Source organism: Trachinotus anak, unplaced genomic scaffold, assembly GCF_046630095.1.
Source record: "Trachinotus anak isolate AG129_WGS33_773 ecotype Australia unplaced genomic scaffold, CSIRO_AGI_Tana_v1 ptg000019l, whole genome shotgun sequence".
In the NCBI taxonomy this organism is placed as follows: domain Eukaryota; kingdom Metazoa; phylum Chordata; class Actinopteri; order Carangiformes; family Carangidae; genus Trachinotus; species Trachinotus anak.
Window position 1 is genome coordinate 22,991,222 of NW_027273870.1, and position 22,484 is coordinate 23,013,705.

The following is a 22,484-nucleotide window of genomic DNA, read 5'->3' on the forward strand; positions in this document are numbered from 1 at the left end:
CTTAATGTTGCTTACTGAGTGTGTGAGTTGCGTATTCATGTTAATATGCACTATGTTTCTCCACCATATAATCATAAATTTATACCAAAACATACACCAGAAACAGCAAAAACAGAGGTATTATGTGGATTTAACTGTACTTACAGAGGAAGACATTAGCAGAAATGTGCCTGTTACTATATTGACTACTATTCATGTTGAGTGTAACTCCTCTGGCTGATTTTGCTGAGTTTGTGTCACTTTTTTCTTCACCTTCACACCCTGTGTTGCTGCACAAACACTCAAATACAGCAATAAGTATATGTACTATAATCTACTCATGTGAAAATCAGCAGAATACTCTCACATAATCTCTCCTGTTACTGCATTTACTTTCAACTATGATAAAAGTCTGTGTTTTTGTTTAGTCGTCCTTCTCTCAATCTTAACTTTCACTGTACTCAATGAAAACTACAATCTACTTCATGTTTTGTACAGTATGTTAAAGTTGTTGCTTTTCCAAAATGATGAAAAAATAAATTCTCACTAACATCTTGTGGTATCTGGCCATGCAGGTAGCTTTGGTTTTATCTGCTGTTTGACTGTCTATGAGATTTTTGCCTCTTCCCTAATTCAATAGAGATGAATTGGCATCTAATTATTTTTGGATATATCTAAAAAAAATGTATAATCTCTCTCAGAAACAGCATCTGTTCAAACTGTTTCATCAGAGCTACTTTCTATGAAAGAAATATCTCAGTGAAAACTGTTGACAGTTCTGTGGATTATCCAGAGTAGAAGATGAAACTCTAGGTGTTTTCATTGTGCTATTTATGGACACATTTGTCCCAACTTTCCAAATTTTTCTCTTTGTCTCTTTGTGAAGTTTAATTGATCATCCAATGGTGCATGTATTGTACAACTTCCTTTTAGCGTAAATCTTGAAAGTATGTTGATTGTGCTGAATCAGCATACTATAAAGATTAATAAGTAGTAGACACGTACTGCACGCTGTATGTTGTGTGAAAGTTAGAACAGTAACTGCTTCTTGGATGAGATGCTGATGTTAATTAGTCATTTTTTATTGCTGTGAGCACCACAACTAAAGTTAAGTGAAGGAATTTAATGTAGTTTGTAATTCAGGTGAACCAACCTTTTGTCATGTTTGTTTTGTCATTCACCTCTCAATAAAGACTTACTGTCTTCACAGACTCTGGGGAATCTGTATCCTACCGAATCTCCTCTGGAGACCCTCAGGGTTTGTTCTCAGTTCACCCGATGTCCGGCCTGATCAGCAACGTCAAACCTTTGGACCACGAGTCGCAGCCGTACGCCCTGCTGGTTCTTCAGTCCTACACTGACACTTCTCCTGTATACAGCACCACTCAAGTCAACATCACTATCGCCGATGTTAATGACAACGCTCCTGTCTTCCCCAAACTCAGTGACACCATCACTGTGTCCCAAAACACCCTCCCAGGAACTGTGTTGTTCATCGCTCATGCGCATGACTATGACAGTGGTGCCAACGGGAGGGTGCACTATCACTTGAAAAGTAGTAGAAATGGCACGTTTGTCATTGACCCCACCCTTGGCACAGTGACATTAAATCAGAGTTTACAGTTGGATCATCAGCAGAGGTACAGCCTGGAAATCGTGGCTAAAGATGAAGGAGAACTTTCCCTGAGCTCCACACTGACTCTCACAGTCAATGTGGACCGCACCACTGCTGAAGACAGCTTGGCCTTCGAGACTTTAGTCTACCAGGTGGAGATAGGCGAGGGATACCGTAAAGATTCGAGGGTCATCCAGGTGAGGGCGCACCGGACCCGGGGAGCGCACGTGTCAAACTCAGGCCTCACCTACTCGTTGGAGGCAGAACCCGGGTTCCCTCCTGCTCCGTTTCGGGTTCACCCAAAGACGGGATGGTTGTATCTTTCCCAAAACCTGGACTACGAGACAGAATCCATGTATCGTTTTCGAGTGTTGGCCACGGCCAGGGAGGCCTCGCTGGCAAACACCACAGTTGCAGCCACAGTGATTGTGCTGGTGCTGGACATCAATGACAACGCTCCAGTGTTCAGCAGTGAGGTCTACTACTTCACTGTGTCAGAGGGGTCCTCGCCTCAAGGCCTGGTGGGTACAGTCAAAGCTATGGATAAGGACTCTGGGAAGAACGCCCAGTTGTCCTACATCCTGCTCTCAGATGGGAAATTCTTCCGCATTAACGCAAAAACAGGTAAAAATATTCACATTAATAATATCATCTCAGTGTCATCTGGTGCTTTACTGTGCAGTTGTTCATCCTCACCTTACTCTGTCTCCTCTGCACCCATCCAGGGGAAATTATCAACTGGGTGGCGTTGGACCGGGAGCAGCACAGCCAGCACAGTCTGAAGGTGATGGTTACAGATCAGGGTCGCCCTCGTCTCAACGCCACTGCCACCGTTCAGATCCTGGTCACTGACGTCAATGACAACGCTCCACAGTTTACACACCTGCCTGCCAGCAAAGAGCTGAATGTGCAGGTAAGAATGAATCCTTCTGGGGCATCTGGCACTTTCGTGACACCCTGTTGATGTGTCAGGATACGTCAATATCCCGTTTACCAGCATCGACACTCCTGAAAATGTGATCACATTCAGGCACCTTTCAGCTGCTGTACTTCAACTTCTTCTGTCTCATAACAGAATTATAAATGACCACATGACAGATGTGTATGCACAATCACACAGTAATATTTTCATTAGATGAGATCATTTCTGTGCGTTTCCGATGGCTCATTTCTCATCTGAACCAGTGGCAATAATGATATGACATAGAACAACTAGAAAATACACCAGCACTGGCTTTATATAAAGATCGATATGAATCTTTAAGTGCGCAGTGGGGTTGTTGTGTGATGATTTTGTGACTGAGGCCAAATCTTATTGACGCACTCTACATATTCTTCTCTCTACTGCAGATTTGGGCTGGTCTACCAACAGGAGCCTTGATGACCAACATGTTTGCCAAAGATCTGGATGCAGGAGAAAATGGAACAGTTACCTTCTCATTGGTCACAGGTGAGGCAAGAGGGTTATGTTTTTTTATTTTTACAGACCTGTATCTGACAGTATTCACATTTACTGAGTCCCTGAATACTTCTCTTTTCAGCTGATTTTGATGAAGATGATGATCTTGGACACTTTGAGATTGACAGTAAAAGTGGAGAAATCCGAACAACAGAGCTTTTCAGCCAGGAAGCTGAACCGTACTACACTCTTAAAGTAACTGCCAAGGACAGTGGAGCCACACCTCAGGAGGACACGGCAGTCATTCATGTGCAGGTACAGTCTGTCCTCCCCTTCATACTGTGATTTATGGTCTTCATTTGAGGTGGAATTCCTGCTACATGCTATATCTGATACAAACTCAGCTTCAAACTTGATTCTTGATTTGTTGAATGACAGTGGATTATTGGATTCACCCTTTTAGTTACTGCGGTGCAGCATAGGGAAGAAAACAATATATGGAATTGCCAACAAAATAATTTACAGAAGAGATTTTTAACCACTAACCCATTCTCATTGTCTTCCATCGACAAAATTTGTTTATTTTCTGCATCATTATTCTAAAAACCATACGCCTTCTGTTTTTCACAATTATCTCAGCATACCTGTACACAACTTCACAACTGCCAATGATAAACATCTGATAATCTAACTCTCATAATCTCCATAATGATCCACTATTTACATAAAAACACTAATGAACTGTAGCCTATGTCTGATGTACTGTATAAAATACACGTTTCTGCAAAGGCATAGAGAGAAAAAAATAAGCACAGTGTTGTTATTTTGCATAAGAAAAAAACACATTTAGTAGACTAAATCTGGCACCAGGGGGAGACATATATTATTTTTTCATGACTATATCACTGTCGATGGGGTGACAGTGTTCAGTGTGCACGTCCAAAAGGGAGAGATTTTTCAGAGAGAGCCATATGATACACATTTTTTGTCTCTGCCTCCTCATCTTTTTAGTTCTTCCTAGTGTTTTGACCTGTTGTAATTTGTCACTTTTATGATTGTGATAGTGTGCAAATAAATAAACAATTGCATTTTAATATATGTATGTAATGTTTTTTCATTTCATCTGCAGGTTCATGGGTTAGACGCCCTGTATGGCCGCTCTGGCCACCAAATTGTGAGGCGCTTTACAGTCAGAGAGGACACAGAGCCAGCGACTGTCATTGGCTCTGCCAGTGTTTCAGATAAAGGCAAATTCCACTATTCCATCTCTGAGGGTGACGGGAGCGTTCACTTTGGCATTGACGGCTCCTCTGGTGACATCTACATCAACCAGCCGCTGGACTATGAGTCTGCCATGCAGTACTTCCTCATGGTTCGAGCTGAGGATGCCGGACTCGCTCCTGGAGCGAACGTATCTGTGCTGGTCAGTGTGATAGTAGAGGATGTAAATGACCACACCCCCTGGTTCCCTGACAAACTGGTGACGTTCGGCCTGAGGGAGGACGCTACAATCGGATCGCTGGCGTTTGCTTTTCATGCCAGAGACGCTGATGGAACCCTTCCTAACAGCGCCCTCCGCTACACTCTGACCTTTGACCCTGAACTCAGTGGGTCATCACCACGCTTCCCCTTTCAGATCAACCCTCACACAGGGAGACTGACTGTAGCAGCACCATTAGACCGCGAGACGACCCCCAGCTTCGCCTTCACTGTAACAGCCACCGACCAGGCGAAGAGGAAGGACGAGCGTAAACAGACGTCAGTGACGGCGCAGGTCTTTCTGCTGGATGTGAACGACAACCGGCCAGTGTTTATATCAGTAGATACAGTTCAGGTGATGGAGGACGCTCAGGTGGGGAGTCTGCTGCATCATTTTGTGGCCATAGATGGAGATAAAGGTGAAAATGGACTTGTCTCCTTTGTCATAATCGCTGGAAACAAAAATGGATTTTTCACACTGGAGGAGAAAACAGGTGAGATCTTTATAACTGTGATGGACTATTTTTAGTGGAGCCAGACTGATAAATAGTCTGGGCTGATATTAGCTTACTGCTGTCTGTTTTGGTGTTTATTTCTCTGGATAATTAAGTTTACTTTTCAACTGTTAAACGTCCTGATCAGTACATATTGTGGGTTCAATTCCTAGAAACAAAAACAGCTTGAAGGGATCCTTATTAATAAGGTTTATTTACATGATGTCCTTTAAAAAAATCAAATAAAAATGGATGTTAATTTGAGTCTTTAAATCGACCAATCAGAACGCAGCTTTAAATCGACCAATCAGAACGCTTCTTATAAGCGACCAATCAGAACAGAGCTTTAAATCGACCAATCAGATCGCAGCTTAAAATCGACCAATCAGAACGCTTCTTATAAGCAACCAATCAGATTGCAGATTTAAATCGACCAATCAGAATGCTTCTTAAAAGCGACCAATCAGAACGCAGCTTTAAATCGACCAATCAGATCGCTTCTTATAAGCGACCAATCAGATCGCAGCTTTAAATCGACCAATCAGAACGCTTCTTATAAGCGACCAATCAGATCGCAGCTTAAAATCGACCAATCAGAACGCTTCTTATAAACAACCAATCAGAATGCTTCTTAAAAGCATCAGCGATCTGATTGGTCGCTTATAAGAAGCGACCCAGAGCTGACACAGCTTTAAATCGACCAATCAGATTGCATCAGCGATCTGATTGGTCGCTTATAAGAAGCGTTCTGATTGGTCGATTTAAAGCTGCAATCTTATTGGTCGATTTTAAGCTGTGATCTGATTGGTCGCTTATAAGAAGCGTTCTGATTGGTCGATTTAAAGCTGCAATCTTATTGGTCGATTTTAAGCTGCGATCTGATTGGTCGCTTATAAGAAGCGTTCTGATTGGTTGTTTATAAGAAGCGTTCTGATTGGTCGCTTATAAGAAGCGATCTGATTGGTCGATTTAAAGAAGCGATCTGATTGGTCGATTTAAAGCTGCGTTCTGATTGGGCGATTTAAAGAAGCGATCTGATTGGTTGATTTAAAGCTCTGTTTTGATTGGTCGCTTATAAGAAGCGTTCTCATTGGTCGATTTAAAGCTGCGTTCTGATTGGTCAATTTGAAGCTGCGTTCTGATTGGTCGATTTGAAGCTGCGTTCTGATTGGTCGATTTGAAGCTGCGTTCTGATTGATCGATTTGAAGCTGCGTTCTGATTGGTTGCTTATAAGAAGCGATCTTACTGGTCGATTTAAAGCTGCGTTCTGATTGGTCAACAGATATTCATACTTTTTCATTTTGGTCATTTTTAGTTAAATAATTTTCCTGCTATACAAATATTTCTAATTGATCAAGGGTTTAAGCTCATTTTTCTCTTTTATCATGAGGAAGTTATTATTTGTGACTAAACCATTCGCCCTTTTGCTCATCTTTTTCAAAGTCCATCTTCTTTCATCTCTTTAGGACTTTTGTTTCTCTCGGCCCCTCTGGACTACGAGAGGCAGCGTTTCCACCGTCTGACCATCCGCGCAGTGGACCACGGTCTGCCCTCGCTTTCCTCTACCCAGATTCTGACAGTGGAGGTGGGGGATGTAAACGACCAGCCACCCATCTTCACTCAGAACATCTACAACGCCAGTGTGGCAGAGAACAGAGACCCCGGGGAACCAGTGGTCAGGGTCTCTGCCACTGATAAGGATTCAGGTAATAATTATCAGCTTCTCTTATGGTGGTTCATCACTAAGGTCTCATTAGGTGGCATTCACCCTGAAATAACCATCCTGTGGAAGTGGAGATGTGGCAGTGTGTTTCCAAGGTGCTAGATGGCAGCATGAGCATGTGCTGTAAAGCCTCATAACCTTTAACCACAGATTCGTCATACATATAACAAGACTGTTTTTTTTTCTTTTCTGTGACTTTTAAACCTGAAACCTGATTTTAAAAATATTCAGTTAATTAAAGGGGAAATTCCCTTACGACCTTTTCAGAGTTGAGCACCCTGCCGTGTTTTGGTTAAACTTCAGCCCTGCAGTGAGTCAAGGTTATCATCTGTTTTGTTTCACTCCATTAGCAGTTTCATTCAAACCAATCCCTGCCCTTTCCCTCGTGTGTTGTTCCATTTGTGTCTTTCTCTCACTACTTTCACTGTACATCCTCGCAAATCTCATTCATCTGACCCCATAATCACATTCACAAATCTGCACATCAGCCCTGTTTATTTTAACACGTTCTGCGCGGGGCCTCCTCAATCCCATTTCTTCTTGTCATGTTGACAGTACGAGTCCTTTTAAATAGTGGAGGTGGAGGCCATGCAGCAGGACAGGAGGGGTTTCCATGTTGAACTAACATTCTTGGGGGTGAGCATTGTCCAAGAACAGCAAGCACACAGCTCCTCTGGGAGAATTGAAAGGTCCTGTCTCATGATAATTTCCATAATCCAAGCCATCTGTGCCAATAGGCGCCGTGTTTTCATCTGTCTCCTCAAATCGCCTTGTCTGGCAGCTCAGTCCGCTCTCCCACCAGTCTTATTTGATTATCATTTGTGCTGCTTTTTCCCCCCCGGCGCTCCCCAAAGATGACCATTGTTTTGTGCCTGTGTTGGTTTCTATAGCCAATTTCCATGTGTTGGAGTCAGTCAGAGGAGATGTGCAATATTAACAAGTGTGACAGCTAACCTCTGTATTACTCTGCATGTCCTGAATTTCACTTCCAGGAGCAAATGTTCATGAGTTTAGAGGGATTTGTGTTTTCAAAAATAACTACTAGGTCTTTGGGGTCACACGGAAACAGATGCAGTTTTATTATTCAGAAAAAGTTCATGGAAAGATCTGATCGTCACATCAGACTTATTATGCACACAATTACATTAGGAAGTTCATATGAAAGATGCTCTGCTTCTACAACGTACACGACACATTTGAGAATCAGTTAATTAACAAAGAATAACAAGCTGATGATCTAGTGATGCACAAAACAATAGATTTGTAATCCAACCTTTAAAATTAGGTCAAAGATGCAACCCATGTTTCAGAAATCAAGCAAATATCACACGTGATTCGAACGTTTCACAGCTGTGGCCACAAAAGATCTTCTGAATTGCTCTGTGCAGTATCTTTGCATCCTTAATCATTTACTCAACACTGATTTTAGACTGTAAAACACTCTTTTCCAATTAAATTCAAGTCAATCCAGTTATAGAACCACTGGCAGTAATGTTATTACCCCAATTACTCAAATTACCAAAAAAATACGTAGGCATATATATATACATCAGGCATATATAGAAGAAACTGTTTACAGTTTTCAGGGAAAGGGACTATTTCTTGGGTAAGAACGTATGTGTTCCCTCCCCTCATATCTATGACGGACACAGGACAGGGCTCAGATAAAGGTCAGGTCTCTTGTCAGTTTTAAAGGAGACACATGACCATTACTTCATGGTTCTGCTTTCAGTTTGACAATCAGATAAGGCTTCTGTGAAAGGGAGGAAGCGAGAAACATCAACTCCACCAATGAGGTGCTAAACTGAACCTCTGGACTGAAACTAACGCAAAGATTTAAAGAAGAAGAAAGAAACAAAATGTATGATCTTTTTTGGACATTTGGCAGCTCTGTCGTATTGAATTGCAATAGATTGTCCTGGTGTATCTAATAAAGTGGCTACTGAGTGTATATTAAACATATTTAAAAGATTATTTTAATCTTTTTCGGTTAGGTCTGAACAATTAATTAAGAAAATCATAATGTGGCAAAATCCAAAGCGCAGGAGCTGCAATTTCTGATAAAAGTAAAATGTCTCAAAACAAACTGTTGCAAATAGAGCATGTATTTATTTATTTATCTTTTTATGTATGTATTTATTTATTTGCATATTGTTCAGGCTTAATTGTTTTCTTTTAAGGTGATAAGTTGAATTTGGCTTTTTCGTTAGTAGATTTTAATGAGCACCCTTTATCCTTCACAACGGGTCAGTTCAGTTACATAAACCGGAAATGTTTTCTCTTTTGAGTTTGTGGAAGTATCCTTTACAATCTGGTATGTGAACATCTTTTTTGTCGTTGCCTTCTTGTTGCTGCAGAAGTAAAAAAACAAACTATAGTGACTGCACTCCAGCTAGTTACCGCTAGTTACTGTTTAAAATGAGTATTTGTGCAGAGGTCTCTAACAGTGTTTACATTTACCTTGTGTGTCCATCCATCAGAGGAGAACGCTGTGGTGTGGTACAGTCTGTTGCCGGGCCCAGGCTACGAGCTCTTCAGCATCAGCCCTTACACCGGTCTGATCACCACCACCTCCTACCTGGACAGAGAGCAGCAGGAACATTACACACTCAGGGGTAAGACACATGAACAAACACATGCTGTTCCACGCACACACAAACACACCCGAGAAACAGAAGTAACAAAACAGCAGTGAGTAGCAGTAATGCTCAGAAGGTGGTAACTCTCATTTACTTATACACTTCTCTCATTGAGATCAAGATCTCTTTTGCAATAGGACACGACAAAACAGCCAGTCACACACAAGCACACAAACAGCATCACAAAAAAATCACACATGTTCAGAAATAAAAGGTTGAATTAATCCAACGGGACTTTCAGTTTCATTCAGCTGATATTGTTCAAAGTAGTGCATCATTTGGCATAGTACACAGTCATGATGAGTGACTGCATCTCCTGTGACGAAACAAGCACCTAATGAGTGAGGAGATGTTAAAACTGTCATAATGTAACGAGATGAGATGGGTTAGATTTGCTTGATTCAGCTCAGCGGGTGAGTGATGGATTGATCATGTCATATGTTCAGCACTCAGTGATTAATCAGAGCAACATGTTGCAATGTCCAAGGGAGAAAGTTTGGAAAGGTTGTGAGAAACAGCCCAATCAGTCACAGTCCAGTGCTGATGTCTGAGGAAAAAACAACACAAACTCGCTGCGTGGCGGGTCAGACTCCAGACCAGTTGCAGCTGGACATGTTTAGTGTCTTACTGTCTTTATATTAGGATTTCTTGGAGGACACTTTAGATTAAAACATCATTTTAATTTAATCACTTTTTGATGTGACACCTTATATTGAGGATATAAGCACAACCACAATTGAAAGTCTGTGATTCTGTTTTTTTGCACAGTGCTCCTGCTCGACCACACAGAACAATATCTAATAACTAAAAAAAATAAGAAATAAAAAATAATGGCTAAAATGAAATCAAAAGCAGTCCTCTGCAGTCTCCATCAAACATGGACATTTTTGTCATTCTCCACCCTCCACTGTTTCTGATTCTCTAGCTTCTCTCTTGTCGCGCTTCACAGCCAAGGTCATAAAGAATTAAAAGCCCCCCTTCTGTATGAACGTGACATTATTCAGCAGATTGATTTATGTCAGGGAAACAGTAGACTTTTAATGGGCTGAGGTACAGTATATCTAACCTCTGCTGACTGTGCTGCTGCGCCCTGAGCTTTTTGAAGTGTTTGATTTCACTCTGTCATGGGCATACACAGTAATTACATTCAAGCCGTTCAGCAGTGTTTAGTGATAAACTGCTTTCAGATGTTTTATCATAATATTTGTACAGTCGACAGAATGATGAACAATTAAATTTAATAACAAAATATAATAATAGGTAAGCCTGAATGTCTTGAAGTTGTGCCAGAATCACACAGGGCTTATTGGGAAATACGTATGAAATATGTTAGGACAATTTTCTCTGGCTGCAGATGAATTTGGAAAGAAATAAAATACCAAGTTCTTTTCAGCAAGTATTAAAAGCTGTCACAGTATACTTTATGTTGACAGATGTTTTTTTTGTTTTTTTTTTTTTTTCATTCCACGAGTCTTTTCTGCCATGAAAAGTCTAATATGGCTTCAGCAGAGTTGGAACCAATAAGACTGACTCATTGCTGTGTTTTGAGATACTGAGCAAAACTGTCTATTTCCATAAACTGTTACATGTATTTTATGTTTTCATTACATGCGGTATATTACCGTTGAAGAGGCCATTATTGCATTAGTTTGTGGCTAGCAGCATGGCTCTAGTGATGGCAAAGCTGGTCTGTTGGTCGACTGGTTCACCGCTTTCCGAATGACTGTGGTGAATTTTCCTCTGACGCGTTCAGCAGGTCAGAGTTTTTTATTTTGTACAATATTTTGGGTTAAGACCAAATACCAGCAGAACTAATGACTCTCCCAGCTGTACTTCCTGTTTAATGCTAATTCGCAAATGTTAGCATGCTAACGTCCAAGCATGCTAACTTCACACCTACTGAACATCTACATCGGTCATTATTGTCACTGTGAGCATCTTAGCGTGCCGATGTTGGCATTTAGCTCAGAGCACCTCTGTGCCTGAATAAAGCTTCACTGTGCAGTTAGCATAGCTTTAGATTCATAGTCTTGCCCCCTTCTGTTTGTTTTTAAGTCCAGGAATTAAATAAGAGGCATTGATCAGGGTGTCATTGGGGAAAAGTGGATAAGACGACATCTGTGGTTCAGCAGCCAGGAACCCTTGCTTCATGTCACCCCCCCCCCCCCCCCCCCCCCCCTCTCTTTGTCACCATCTTTTGTTAGCATTTCTGTTGTGAACTATCTGAGGGCAAACAACAACAGAAACTGGTGTCAGCAAAGGAAACCATGTGTGTTTTAAGCGGTAAAACATATAGTTTCCATGTGATGTGCAGATAAAAGGTTGATCAAATTTTTCAAAATGGTGTGAAACAGCAGAAAAAAAAGATTCACTTTCTGTTTCCTCATGAGAATCGAAATTAAAGTGAACCAAGATCTCCTTGATGATGTTACATTAGAGGATGGTGAGTGCACCTGTGAATTCCTTTCGATCCCTGTCCTCAGTCCAAGCTCGTGACAGCAGCACGCGGCCTCTTTCGGGCACGGCCACGGTGCAGTGCTCTGTGCTGGATGACAACGACAACCCTCCAGAGTTCATGCAGTCGTCCTTCCAGATCAGCCTGCCAGAAAACCTGCCTCCTGGGGTCGTCTACACCTCTCAGGCCTCTGATCCAGACCACGGAGAAAATGGAACTATACACTACTCCATACTAGGTGAGGAACACAGATCACGCTCTTTAAAGCAATTTGGGTCATAATTTAGTCCTTTTTTCCATTATTTCTATCCGTAATAACATTATACTTACAAAGTTACTTTATTACTTACTGAGATCTGTAAACATATCAACATTGTCAAAGGGGAAAGAAGCTAAGCAATGGAAATAGTCAAGCCAAACTTATTTGGAAAAAAAAATGAATGGAAAAGGTGAAATTAACACCCCAACTGTCCATTGGAAACATCCATCCCACTTTAGATGTAGACGGTATGGTTCAAATTTGAGCTATCATACTTGCTGTAGTGGTGCATGTACAGTTTTTCCATACACAGAGGGATTATTAGCAACATTTCTGGCATGCTCACTGTCTGTGTTACCTCTACATAAAGTTGGCCTGTTTACAACCTGTATAACTGTGTTCTGTACCATAATGGATAAAAATGATGGGAAAATCATTTGAGTTGTCATAAACTGAAATTATCCATCTTTGTTTGTCTTTATTATTATTCATATTTGTTTGTCTTTAGGTGAGGACTACAGAGGTCGCTTTACCATCAACAGTCACACAGGTGCTGTCAGCAACACACAGGTTCTTGACCGTGAGGACAGGCAAAATTACACACTCAACATACAGGCCCGTGACTATGGCCCCACCCCACTCAGCTCCTCCACCCAACTCCAGCTGGTGCTGCTGGATCAGAACGATAACATCCCCTCTTTCACCCGTAAGAGCTACCACGCCTCCATCAGCGAGGGCCTACCTGTCGGAGCTGAGGTCCTGCACGTTAGCGCCTTTGATCCTGATGAGGGGCCCAACGGGGACATAACCTACTCTCTGACAGAGGACAGCAGCCAGGGGGCCTTTTCTGTGGACACTTTCACAGGAGTGATCCGCACCACCAGGCCTCTGGACAGAGAGAACAGGGCTCAGTACACCCTCAGAGTTGTGGCTACTGACGGCTGCACTCAGGGACCCCTGAGCTCTATGGCATCTGTGACCATACAGGTGGAGGATGTGAACGACAATGTGCCAGTCTGTGACCAGAATCCCATTAATGCATGGGTTTCCATGAGGACTCTACCAAACCAGATAGTTACCACGGTGATGGCAACAGATGGCGACCAGGACGAGAATGGGACGATACATTTTATGTTGTCTGACGAGGAAAATCTGTTTGACATCAACACCGAGTCAGGAGAGATTTCACTGAGGAGACGCGTGCGAGCCGGTTTCTCAGGGAGGAAGCTGCAGGTGGTGGTTTCAGACCGAGGACGACCTGCTCTGACCTCCACCTGCCTGGTTTTTATCCACCTGAAGGGAGAACATGAAGGACTTCAGTTCACAAACAAAGTGTACAACACCACTGTCAAGGAGAACAGTAGAGCTGGTAGGTTTTAGCCACCTCTAATCCTTTTGTTTTCACTTGACGCCATTAAAAAACCTCATCAACATTTTCACTTTCTCTTTGTCAAGGCACTTGGATTGCAAAAGTGGAGGCCAGTGACCAAACCAACAGCAGACAAAGGATCACCTACACCATATTTAGTGGCAATGAGAATCACATATTCTCCATTAACCGTCACACAGGTACGAAACATAAGAAACTTTGCAAAGAAAAACCTTTTTTGGGGGGGATTTTTTTGTTGTTATTCTTGCTGTCCATCCAAAGTTCAGTTCACTGGTTATGATTAGTAGATTGTGTTAATTTGCAGGAACATGCTTTCATCATTTAAGTTATGCTAATAGCACAAATTCTCATTCACTCATCCATTTTATTTTCCACAAAAGTGTCCAAAAATATCTTTCAATTTCAAGTCCTCACCATTGTTTATGTCTGACCAATAAGAGCGTCGAGTACAACCGTTTCAGGCGCTCACTCTCCATCTCTGTCTCTGCAAAAAGTCCTTTCAACTTATCAGGTTCATCTGGTTGTTTATATACAAGTATTTCCTAAAGAATTATGATTGTTGCCTGCCTGATTTTATCATTTTCTAACCCAAACCTTTTTGGGATTCATGTCGACATGAGGTAATGGAGTAGAGACAGACACAGTCATTTAAATACACAATATTATAGTAACATGGGGCTGAATTCTGGGGTTACCGCAAAAACTTGAACCTAAAAGTGCGTCTGTCGACACATTTTTTAATGGACGAAAAGTTATGTTTTCCTTTCCACTACCTTCCCGTCATTTTTCCCTGATCTAGTAAAAAAAAAGGGGGCATTACAAGGCTAAAGAGAAAAGTAGAAAATGTATTCAAATATTAATCTTATAATTTGGGATATATTACTGAATATGGTAGATTATATTTTAAAAGAAACTTTCCATTTGGGCCCTGACCTTCGGTATTTGCTCTTAGCACATTTTTCATGGGGTAACATCTCGTGCAGGTGAGATCCGGGTGCAGAAAGATAACTCTCTGGACTTTGAGGTGAGTCCTCAGATCCAGCTGGTGGTGCTGGCTGACAACGGGCTGCAGACGGCTCACTGCAGGGTCTCCATCACCCTGCTGGACATCAACGACAACGCGCCGCTGTTTGAACACAACAGTTACAGAACAGCTGTCTGGGAGGGGCAAGTGCACAACACCTACATTATGCAGGTACACTCTGCCCACTTTGACATTAGGAACATTAAAAAAGTATGTCATATATTTTATTTTATTATTCAAGCCTTGGATATTTCATATTTTATTATTTTCTACAGGTGTTTGCGTCTGATGCTGACAGCGGGATGAACGGGCAGATTGAATACTCCATTGTGTCCGGTAACCATAATGAAGCATTCATCCTGGACTCTGTGAGAGGGATCCTTGCTACCAATGTTTTACTGGACCGTGAGATCACTCCATCTTACAAGTAAACTCATTAAATAGTATGAAGTCATCTTTTATAGCATGCATGACATAAAGTCAATGTCGGCTCTCTTCAGTTGGTTTGTCTAAAGCTGAAACATGTTACTCTGGTTTTCTTTCCATATTGTAAGGTAAATGAGTAAGTAGTACTGTACATTTTTGTAAAGATTTTATCAAGGATAAAACAACAATTATATTACAGCAACAATTATACTAGTCAAATGAAGTTTGAATTAGTGATTTTAGAATGTAGTCAGGTAGTTTTTATTATTAAGAGTATTATAACTGGTAAATTTCCAGCCTTGTATAATACATCAGTATTTTATTCAGAACATGCTTTCGATCAAGTGCAATAATGTGTTCACTGCCTTTATACTGAAGGCTGGTTCTGCAGGCAGCAGACAGGGGGAACCCTCCACTCAGCAGCACCACCACTATCAGGGTCCAAGTGGTGGACGTCAATGACAACAGCCCTGCAATTCCCCCAATGGAGCCCGTGGTTATAGCAGAGAGTAAGACCAAACCTCACTGCCCTGCATGTTTTTAATGATAGATATTTACAAGGATCTAAAAAACTGTGTTCTCTCTCTATTTGTGCTCCTATCCTCACACGTTCTGCTTCTCTGCAGATCTGCCAGCAGGTTACATGGTCACCCAGGTGACTGCAAACGACGTGGACCTGAGCTCAACTATCACCTACAGCTTTTCAGACAACAGTAGCACCAACAGTCCCTTTGCTATTGACCGATACACTGGTGTGGTCACTCTAACGCGAGCCCTGGACTACGAGGAGCAGACGGATTACACTCTGACAGTTTGGGCATCTGACTCCCTCCACCAAACCACAGGGGAGGTCAGAGTTCAAGTGCTTGACGTCAATGACAATGCTCCAGTCTTCACCCAGGTCTCCTACCAGGTACAGATGATATATTTATCAATAAAAAGGTTGAAGACCTATACACCAACTGGTCGGGGTCATTGAGCCACGAATAAAATGATATATACATGGCGTTACCTCCCTAAGATGACAAGAGAAACAGCTGTCAAACAAGGCATGCATTTTTCAGGATTTCTAAGTTTAAAAATAAATTGTTTATTAATGCTTTATTAAAGAGATTTGTAAGGATAAGGATATTTGTCACTGTTTCATGAAAAGACATTATACAACTGTTCTCACAAGCTGAGTGGCACTACTCATGACAAGTAAACTGAACCTCATGTGTAAAATTGGTGGGGTGCCCCTTTAATAAAAGATCACAAGGTTCTCCCTTTATAAAGAGCCAGGTGTGTAGTTATAAATTGAGGTAAATCATTGATAACGGGTGCATTCATGTCAATAATCCAGCAAGTCAGAAGTTTTACATGGTTTCAATTGTTAATTTATGGATTTTGTTCCAGATACTTCGCAGCTCTTTTTCTGTGTGTGTAAGTCACTGACTGTCCATCTGGGGAGTTAAACTTTTAAACCTGGCAACCCAAAGGCTATCCATACAAATGCTTATTTATAAAGCATCAATAATTTATTAACCATTGATATAGCATTTGCTACCATTACAAACCTTTTGTAAAGTATGTCTTATTAGAGACTGGCACCTGAAATGTATCATGATCTTGCTGCAGATGTAACTCATTATTCCTCATTTCTTTAAGGTGGAGTTGTCAGAGTTGGTCTCAGGAGACACACTAGTTGTGTCAGTGTCCGCCACTGACAAAGACTCTGGACCCAATGGCCACATCACCTACCGACTGCTTTCATCTCCTTTACAAGGCTTTTACATCCAGCCAGACAATGGTAAGAACATTGTAACTGCTGGAAAAGAAATCCGCCAATAGCTCTGGTATAAATGTCACTTAAAGAAATATATATATATATATATATAAAAGAATGACGTTAAAAAGTCACCAGAGAAAAGAAAAAAGAATCCAAAATGTACCATAGTTCTTCTGTAGAAGTTATTACTTCAGTCTTTACAAGTTTCATGACTTATGCCTGTCTGGTGGTCTGATTCTCATATTCATCCCTCTTATTCTCTCCATCAAAATCAGTTTTTCTGGCATAGTTTAAGCAGCACACGCCAAAGAAAAGGGCGCAGAGAAAGTGTTTGCCTTGTTATGAGCAGCTCATCATATGATATCAGAGGTTGCTGAGAGTTTTCATTGTGCCAGTAGCAGTATATTTCTCCATTGTTTATATTTTTGAAGTCTTGGGTAAAGTGCTTCAAAGGAGTCATGCCTATCCTATTATCTCCCTTCTAAAAACCCCAAAACCCAAGAAAGAAGATAAATTCTACAGAGCTGAAAACCAAACCAGCACCCCTCAGTACTGGCCAGTCTTTTCCACTCATGAGTGATTTATGGACTTCTACCATGTTTGAACCCCAAAGTTTAATATCAGAGAAATGTATTTGACATTTTTTGCGGCGAGGAGCACTAATGGAAAGTGAAATTTGCATCAACGTTGACAAAAGCTCTCTAACTAGAATCCAAAAATTTTAATATGGTGCTTTTTGCAGTGCTGTGCCTCTCAGTTTTTCCATGCCTATATGTCTCGCAAACAATGAGTGGTGCTGCTTTAGGGCAAAGCCTCAGAATTAATAAAGCCATTCTGGAGAAAAGTTTAAGTAGCAGTGAAGTGGAATAATAAATTGGATGGACAAACACTTTATAGTCATCCAAGAAGAAAATTAGCTCTTACAGTCTGCACATGGAATTTATTTAAGAATTGTCATACAGGACATTATGTTGCATTGTGGTGTCTAATGACAAGGGTAATTTTGATTTAGCTCTCAGTACATTGTCATGCAAGCAGACATGCTTTACAGCTCTTATTCTGGAGAGAAACACATCCAGGAACAATCTGCATATTTGTTAAACCATCTGTGAAGTCAATTCAAAGGAGTTTTATTGTTTTACATTGGTGAGACCATGTCTTTCCTAATGTCTCTCCACCATGTAAGCAGTTTCATTGTAAGATTGAAAAAAAATACATGGAGTGCTCAATGTCTGACTGACTACAATATATTTTGATAAAAATGTAATAGATTTTAGCAATTGATATATAATTGACATATTATCACCTTGTAAAGTTATTATGGCAAACTTGTTAGCCAAAAGGTATCTAATTCCACATCCAGTAGACACAGAGAATTTGCATTGGCATGAACATTCATTTAGTATCTGTGTTTCCGGCCACCTGATGAATCTCTCTCCTTTGAACTTTTTTGAATCTCCACAAACTCCTTACAAAAATACCTGGTTCTTCAGCTGCTCCACTATGTTCACCAGTAAATATTTTCTAATGTTTGGTGCTGGACAGGTACAGTGAGTCTATCAGAGCTTTTTTGCTTAAAGCAGCTGTATGTTGCTCTACATTCAATTAGGTTCAAAAAGCTATAATCTAAACAAAAAAAAAACCCAAAGCAGTAAGCTACACCAAAAAAAAAAAACAAAGCAATAAGCTAAACCAAAAAAACCAAAGCAGTAAGCTAAAAGCAGCTAAAAACTTCCATTGACCTGAAGGGAAGTAGAATTTGGTGTTGACTGACTGTTCGCTAATCTGCTCCACCAAACAGTGATTTTTCAATTACAGCTAAGCAGCCAAGGGTAATGTCTGGTGTTACATTTTTCCTTATCATATTAACAAGGACATTTACAATAAGAGAAAACAGCACTGTTTCTTTATTCCCAAGTCTTCTACATGGGTTGTCATCTGTCAAGACTTTTTGCTGGAATATGCTTTAGCTTCAGCCTTTTTGCACAATATCATGTATGTAGGCATCAAACGCATATTTAAGGCCCATTTTACAAGGGTTTTCTTTTAAATCAAGTAAGCAACATTACCTTAATTAGCTAGCCAGCTACAACAGGTAAAATTTGACACCAATAGTTCTCTTTACTGATCATAAAATAAACAATGGCTAGGTTGCTATAAACGAGAATCTGTGTTCATGTACCTCTGCCTATAATTAAAGAGCCATAATAACAGTAACATGTACTCATGGACACATTTTTGTCTCGCAGGGTCTGTTTTCACCAACAAGCCCCTTAAGGCTATCACAAACAGCAACCTGATCCATCTTCTGGTTGAGGCAAGAGATGGAGGCGATCCCGTACACTCCACTGTCACCTCCATAGACATACTGATTCTAGACACCAACGACCACACACCTTTGTTCCACCAGGATATCTACACCCTTACCGTCCCAGAGGACACGCCCACAGACACCACCCTCGTGACGCTGTCTGCAGAGGACCAGGACTGGAGCCCTGAAAATACCCATTTGGACTACACTATCATCAGAGGAAATGAGGAGAAGCGATTCTGCCTGGAAGTAAAAATGATTCAAGTTGAGAATCAGATGAAGAATTTAGGAAAGCTTGTTCTGTGTAACCCTTTAGACCGTGAGACCACAGAGAGCTACACACTCACAGTGAGCGTGTCTGATCGAGGAACGCCTCCACTGAACAGCTCTGCTGTTGTTATGGTGACTGTGACAGACTGCAATGACAATGCCCCTGTATTTTCCAGCACAGAGTACCATGCACATGTGAGCGAAAACAGCCAAGTAGGTACCAGGCTGGTCCAGGTCAGTGCTCAAGATCCTGACCTAGGAATCAACGGCCTGGTGCGGTATGACATTATCTCTGGGAACAACAAAGGTCACCTCAAGCTCGACCCTCACTCTGGTGTTTTGGTTGTCAACCACTCGCTTGACTATGAGGAAGACTCAAAATACACCATCACTGTCAGAGCATCTGATGGTGGTGAATCATCTGAAGAACATAACATTGCTTTTACAGTTGTCTTCATCACAGTGCTGGATGAAAATGACAACACTCCATACTTCATGTTCCCTACTATTAACTGTTCTGTGTTGGAGAACCTCCCAGCATTTACCCACACCTGCTCTGTCCATGCTGTTGACAATGACTTAGGCCACTATGGCCAGGTCACGTATTCAATTCTATCCTCCTGCTTCATGGACTATGGCAGTGGCAGCCCTGAGAGGAAAGAGGCCTTTGCCATTGACCCCCTCACAGGTGACATCCACACCAGACAGACCTTTGATTTTGAACGCGAAAGTGAGTACTGCTTTGTAGTAGAGGCCAGGGACAAAGGCGACAAAGCAGCTACAGTGAGAGTGCAGGTGACCATCAAGGGAGTGGATGAGTTCAGTCCCATCTTCACCCAGAAGCAGTATCACTTCCTCCTGCCAGAAAACGTCAAGTCTGGAGAGACAGTTGGTTATGTAATGGCGATGGACCATGATGGAGGGGTGGATGGGATGGTGGAGTACTCCCTAATGAGTTCTTCAACATTTTTCTCTATAAACAAAACAATTGGTGCTATCTTTGTGTCAGGTCCTGTATTTCGCAGAAGAGGTCATGCCAGTGAGGATATGGTGGAACTGGTTGTGTCAGCAAGTAGTCCCAGAGTGGGCTCCAGGTCTACCACCTGCCTTGTTTTCGTCAATATCTCCAGTTCGGCAGAAGCACTCATCGGGGTTCCCCTTGATGCGCACATGCTCAGCCTGAGTGTCTCACTAATTATGTTCCTCCTTATCCTCATCATTTTTGTGGGCATGGTTCTCAGGTACAAGATTAAAGAGGCCGCGATCAAAAAGGCTGCTGCCATTGCTGCAAACCTGAACCATGGCACAGGCTCGTTTGGTAGATCCAACAGCCAAACACAAAGTGCCATCTCTCTGCATGAAATAAAACGACCCAGCATCTTGGTGACCACTAGGGACACATCAAACCCATACAATCAATCAGATTCGAGCGGCCGTGGATCAGCAGAAGGTGAGACAGCTGAGGACCAGGAGATCAAGTGGATTAATCAATACCCCTGCCGTAAAAGAGATGAATCTGTGAAGGGCAACCAGACCACAGAGATCCCAGACTCTGCCTTACCCGGAGACACTATCTCCTGCCACTCTACTGATGTGGGGCCGGAGCATATTTTATTAGTCAATAAATGTTTAGTCTCAGGGATGGCCAGCACAGAAAGCCTTCACCACTTCAAAGAGGAGGGAGGAGGTGAGGGGCTACTTCCTGCTATACTTAGGGTGAGGGATCTGGAGGAGAACATGGGAACAAAAGGGTATGCTCCCCTCTCTGAAGCCCACGGCTCGGCAGATTCTCTCTCTTCACTGGTGTGTCTAGACGAGCAGCTGCAGGGCAGCTACAGCTGGGACTACCTGTTGGACTGGGAGCCACGCTTCCAGACTCTGGCATCCGTTTTCACAGATATTGGGATGCTCCCTGACGAGGAGCTCCAAGGCGGTCGTGAAGACTTAGCAGCAGAGTCGAGCTGTCTCATGTACCCACCGCCACTAATAACAGGAGTGGCTCAGCCTGGCATCAGGACTGTACCTCCACGAAAATTGGGGCGTGTGCCAAGCATGAGCAGGAAGCCCTCCTACCGCAAATATGCATATTCCCCCTTAGCCAGGAACACAGGACTTACCCCTTCAGCCATGACACCAACTTTTTCCCCATCACTGTCTTCTCTCACCATGAGAACGCCCAGTGCCTCACCAGTTGTCTCTGAGACTGGGGTAGGAGGCATCAGACTTGACTCAGGGCCTCTCACTGCAAGCCTGTTGGAGGCAGAAATACAGGTGTAGACAGGGACTGAGCAAGTTTATCTGTTCCCCTAGTATCCCCCTAGTATTTTATGGGACTTTAAGGGACGCTGCACAGTTTGGTTTCAATTTTGGTTTGTTGACAACATTTTAAAAAAACATGTGAAAAACATAATCTTTTTAGGGGTAAAACAATGAACTGCTGGACTCCATCATTGTCCCAGTTTTTCAATTATTTTAGATTCATGGGTCTCATGGGTCCAGACTCAAGGGGGCGATACCAGGCAGAATTGTCATATGAAGGCAATATAGTAATTTAATTACTTAGATTGAGGCTGATTTCATAACTTTATTCTTTAATAAAACTAATATCTGGAAAAGCCTGAACTCAGCCTTGCATTACATTTTTATAACATAGTCCTTTGAATAAGAGCAGATGTTTGAGTCAGCAATTAATTATTGAATGTTTTATTGTAAACATGACTACATATGCAGAAAATGAAACACTTTGTTATTGCAGTTGGTTGCTGCTTCTAAATGGAAACTTTTTCAAGGTTGGTTTAACTTTAATAACCAAAGAAAGGCAACATTGTTCTGTGGTTAAGTCTATCTTCCTGGAATAATAAAAAACAGCGTTTTGAAATCAGGCCCTTTTTTTGCCCCCCTCTTCTTTAATATATTCTGCCAATAAAATGCCAATAAAATCCCATGACAAACAGACCTTATTTTACTCCTTTAATCTAGGACAGTTCTTAATTTCAGTATTATATTGTTTGGCAAGAAAAGAGTCAAGGCTAATGTAGACATCATCCAAAAATGAAAATTAAAAAAATATGAGGGATTCTTCACTGACACTAATTTTGTATGGATTCAAAATATGGGTTTCTAAGTATTGTACTACTGTCACTGGTCAGCATGATTGCAGATTTTCATAAACCAGTTCCAGGTTCTCACTGTTTTTTGCTTTTTCTCATGGATAGAAACGGTCTGTTCTCTGCATGATTGTTTATGTGTGTG

At 41.7% G+C, this 22,484-nt stretch overlaps 1 protein-coding gene across 1 annotated transcript in view; it reads left to right on the forward strand.

Moving 5' to 3' along the window:
• dchs2 (dachsous cadherin-related 2) overlaps window positions 1-21,509 on the forward strand; it is a 31,331-nt gene extending 9,822 nt beyond the window's left edge. The window contains exons 5-20 of the mRNA XM_071503766.1: window positions 1,190-2,218; window positions 2,320-2,507; window positions 2,945-3,044; window positions 3,136-3,308; window positions 4,123-4,966; window positions 6,434-6,673; window positions 9,171-9,305; window positions 11,813-12,022; window positions 12,552-13,412; window positions 13,499-13,612; window positions 14,417-14,628; window positions 14,733-14,884; window positions 15,262-15,392; window positions 15,510-15,796; window positions 16,531-16,672; window positions 18,901-21,509. Of these exons, the coding sequence (XP_071359867.1) occupies window positions 1,190-2,218; window positions 2,320-2,507; window positions 2,945-3,044; window positions 3,136-3,308; window positions 4,123-4,966; window positions 6,434-6,673; window positions 9,171-9,305; window positions 11,813-12,022; window positions 12,552-13,412; window positions 13,499-13,612; window positions 14,417-14,628; window positions 14,733-14,884; window positions 15,262-15,392; window positions 15,510-15,796; window positions 16,531-16,672; window positions 18,901-21,509 (7,427 nt within the window). The remainder of the gene's footprint in view (window positions 1-1,189; window positions 2,219-2,319; window positions 2,508-2,944; window positions 3,045-3,135; window positions 3,309-4,122; window positions 4,967-6,433; window positions 6,674-9,170; window positions 9,306-11,812; window positions 12,023-12,551; window positions 13,413-13,498; window positions 13,613-14,416; window positions 14,629-14,732; window positions 14,885-15,261; window positions 15,393-15,509; window positions 15,797-16,530; window positions 16,673-18,900) is intronic.
• The last annotated feature ends 975 nt before the right edge of the window (window positions 21,510-22,484 follow it).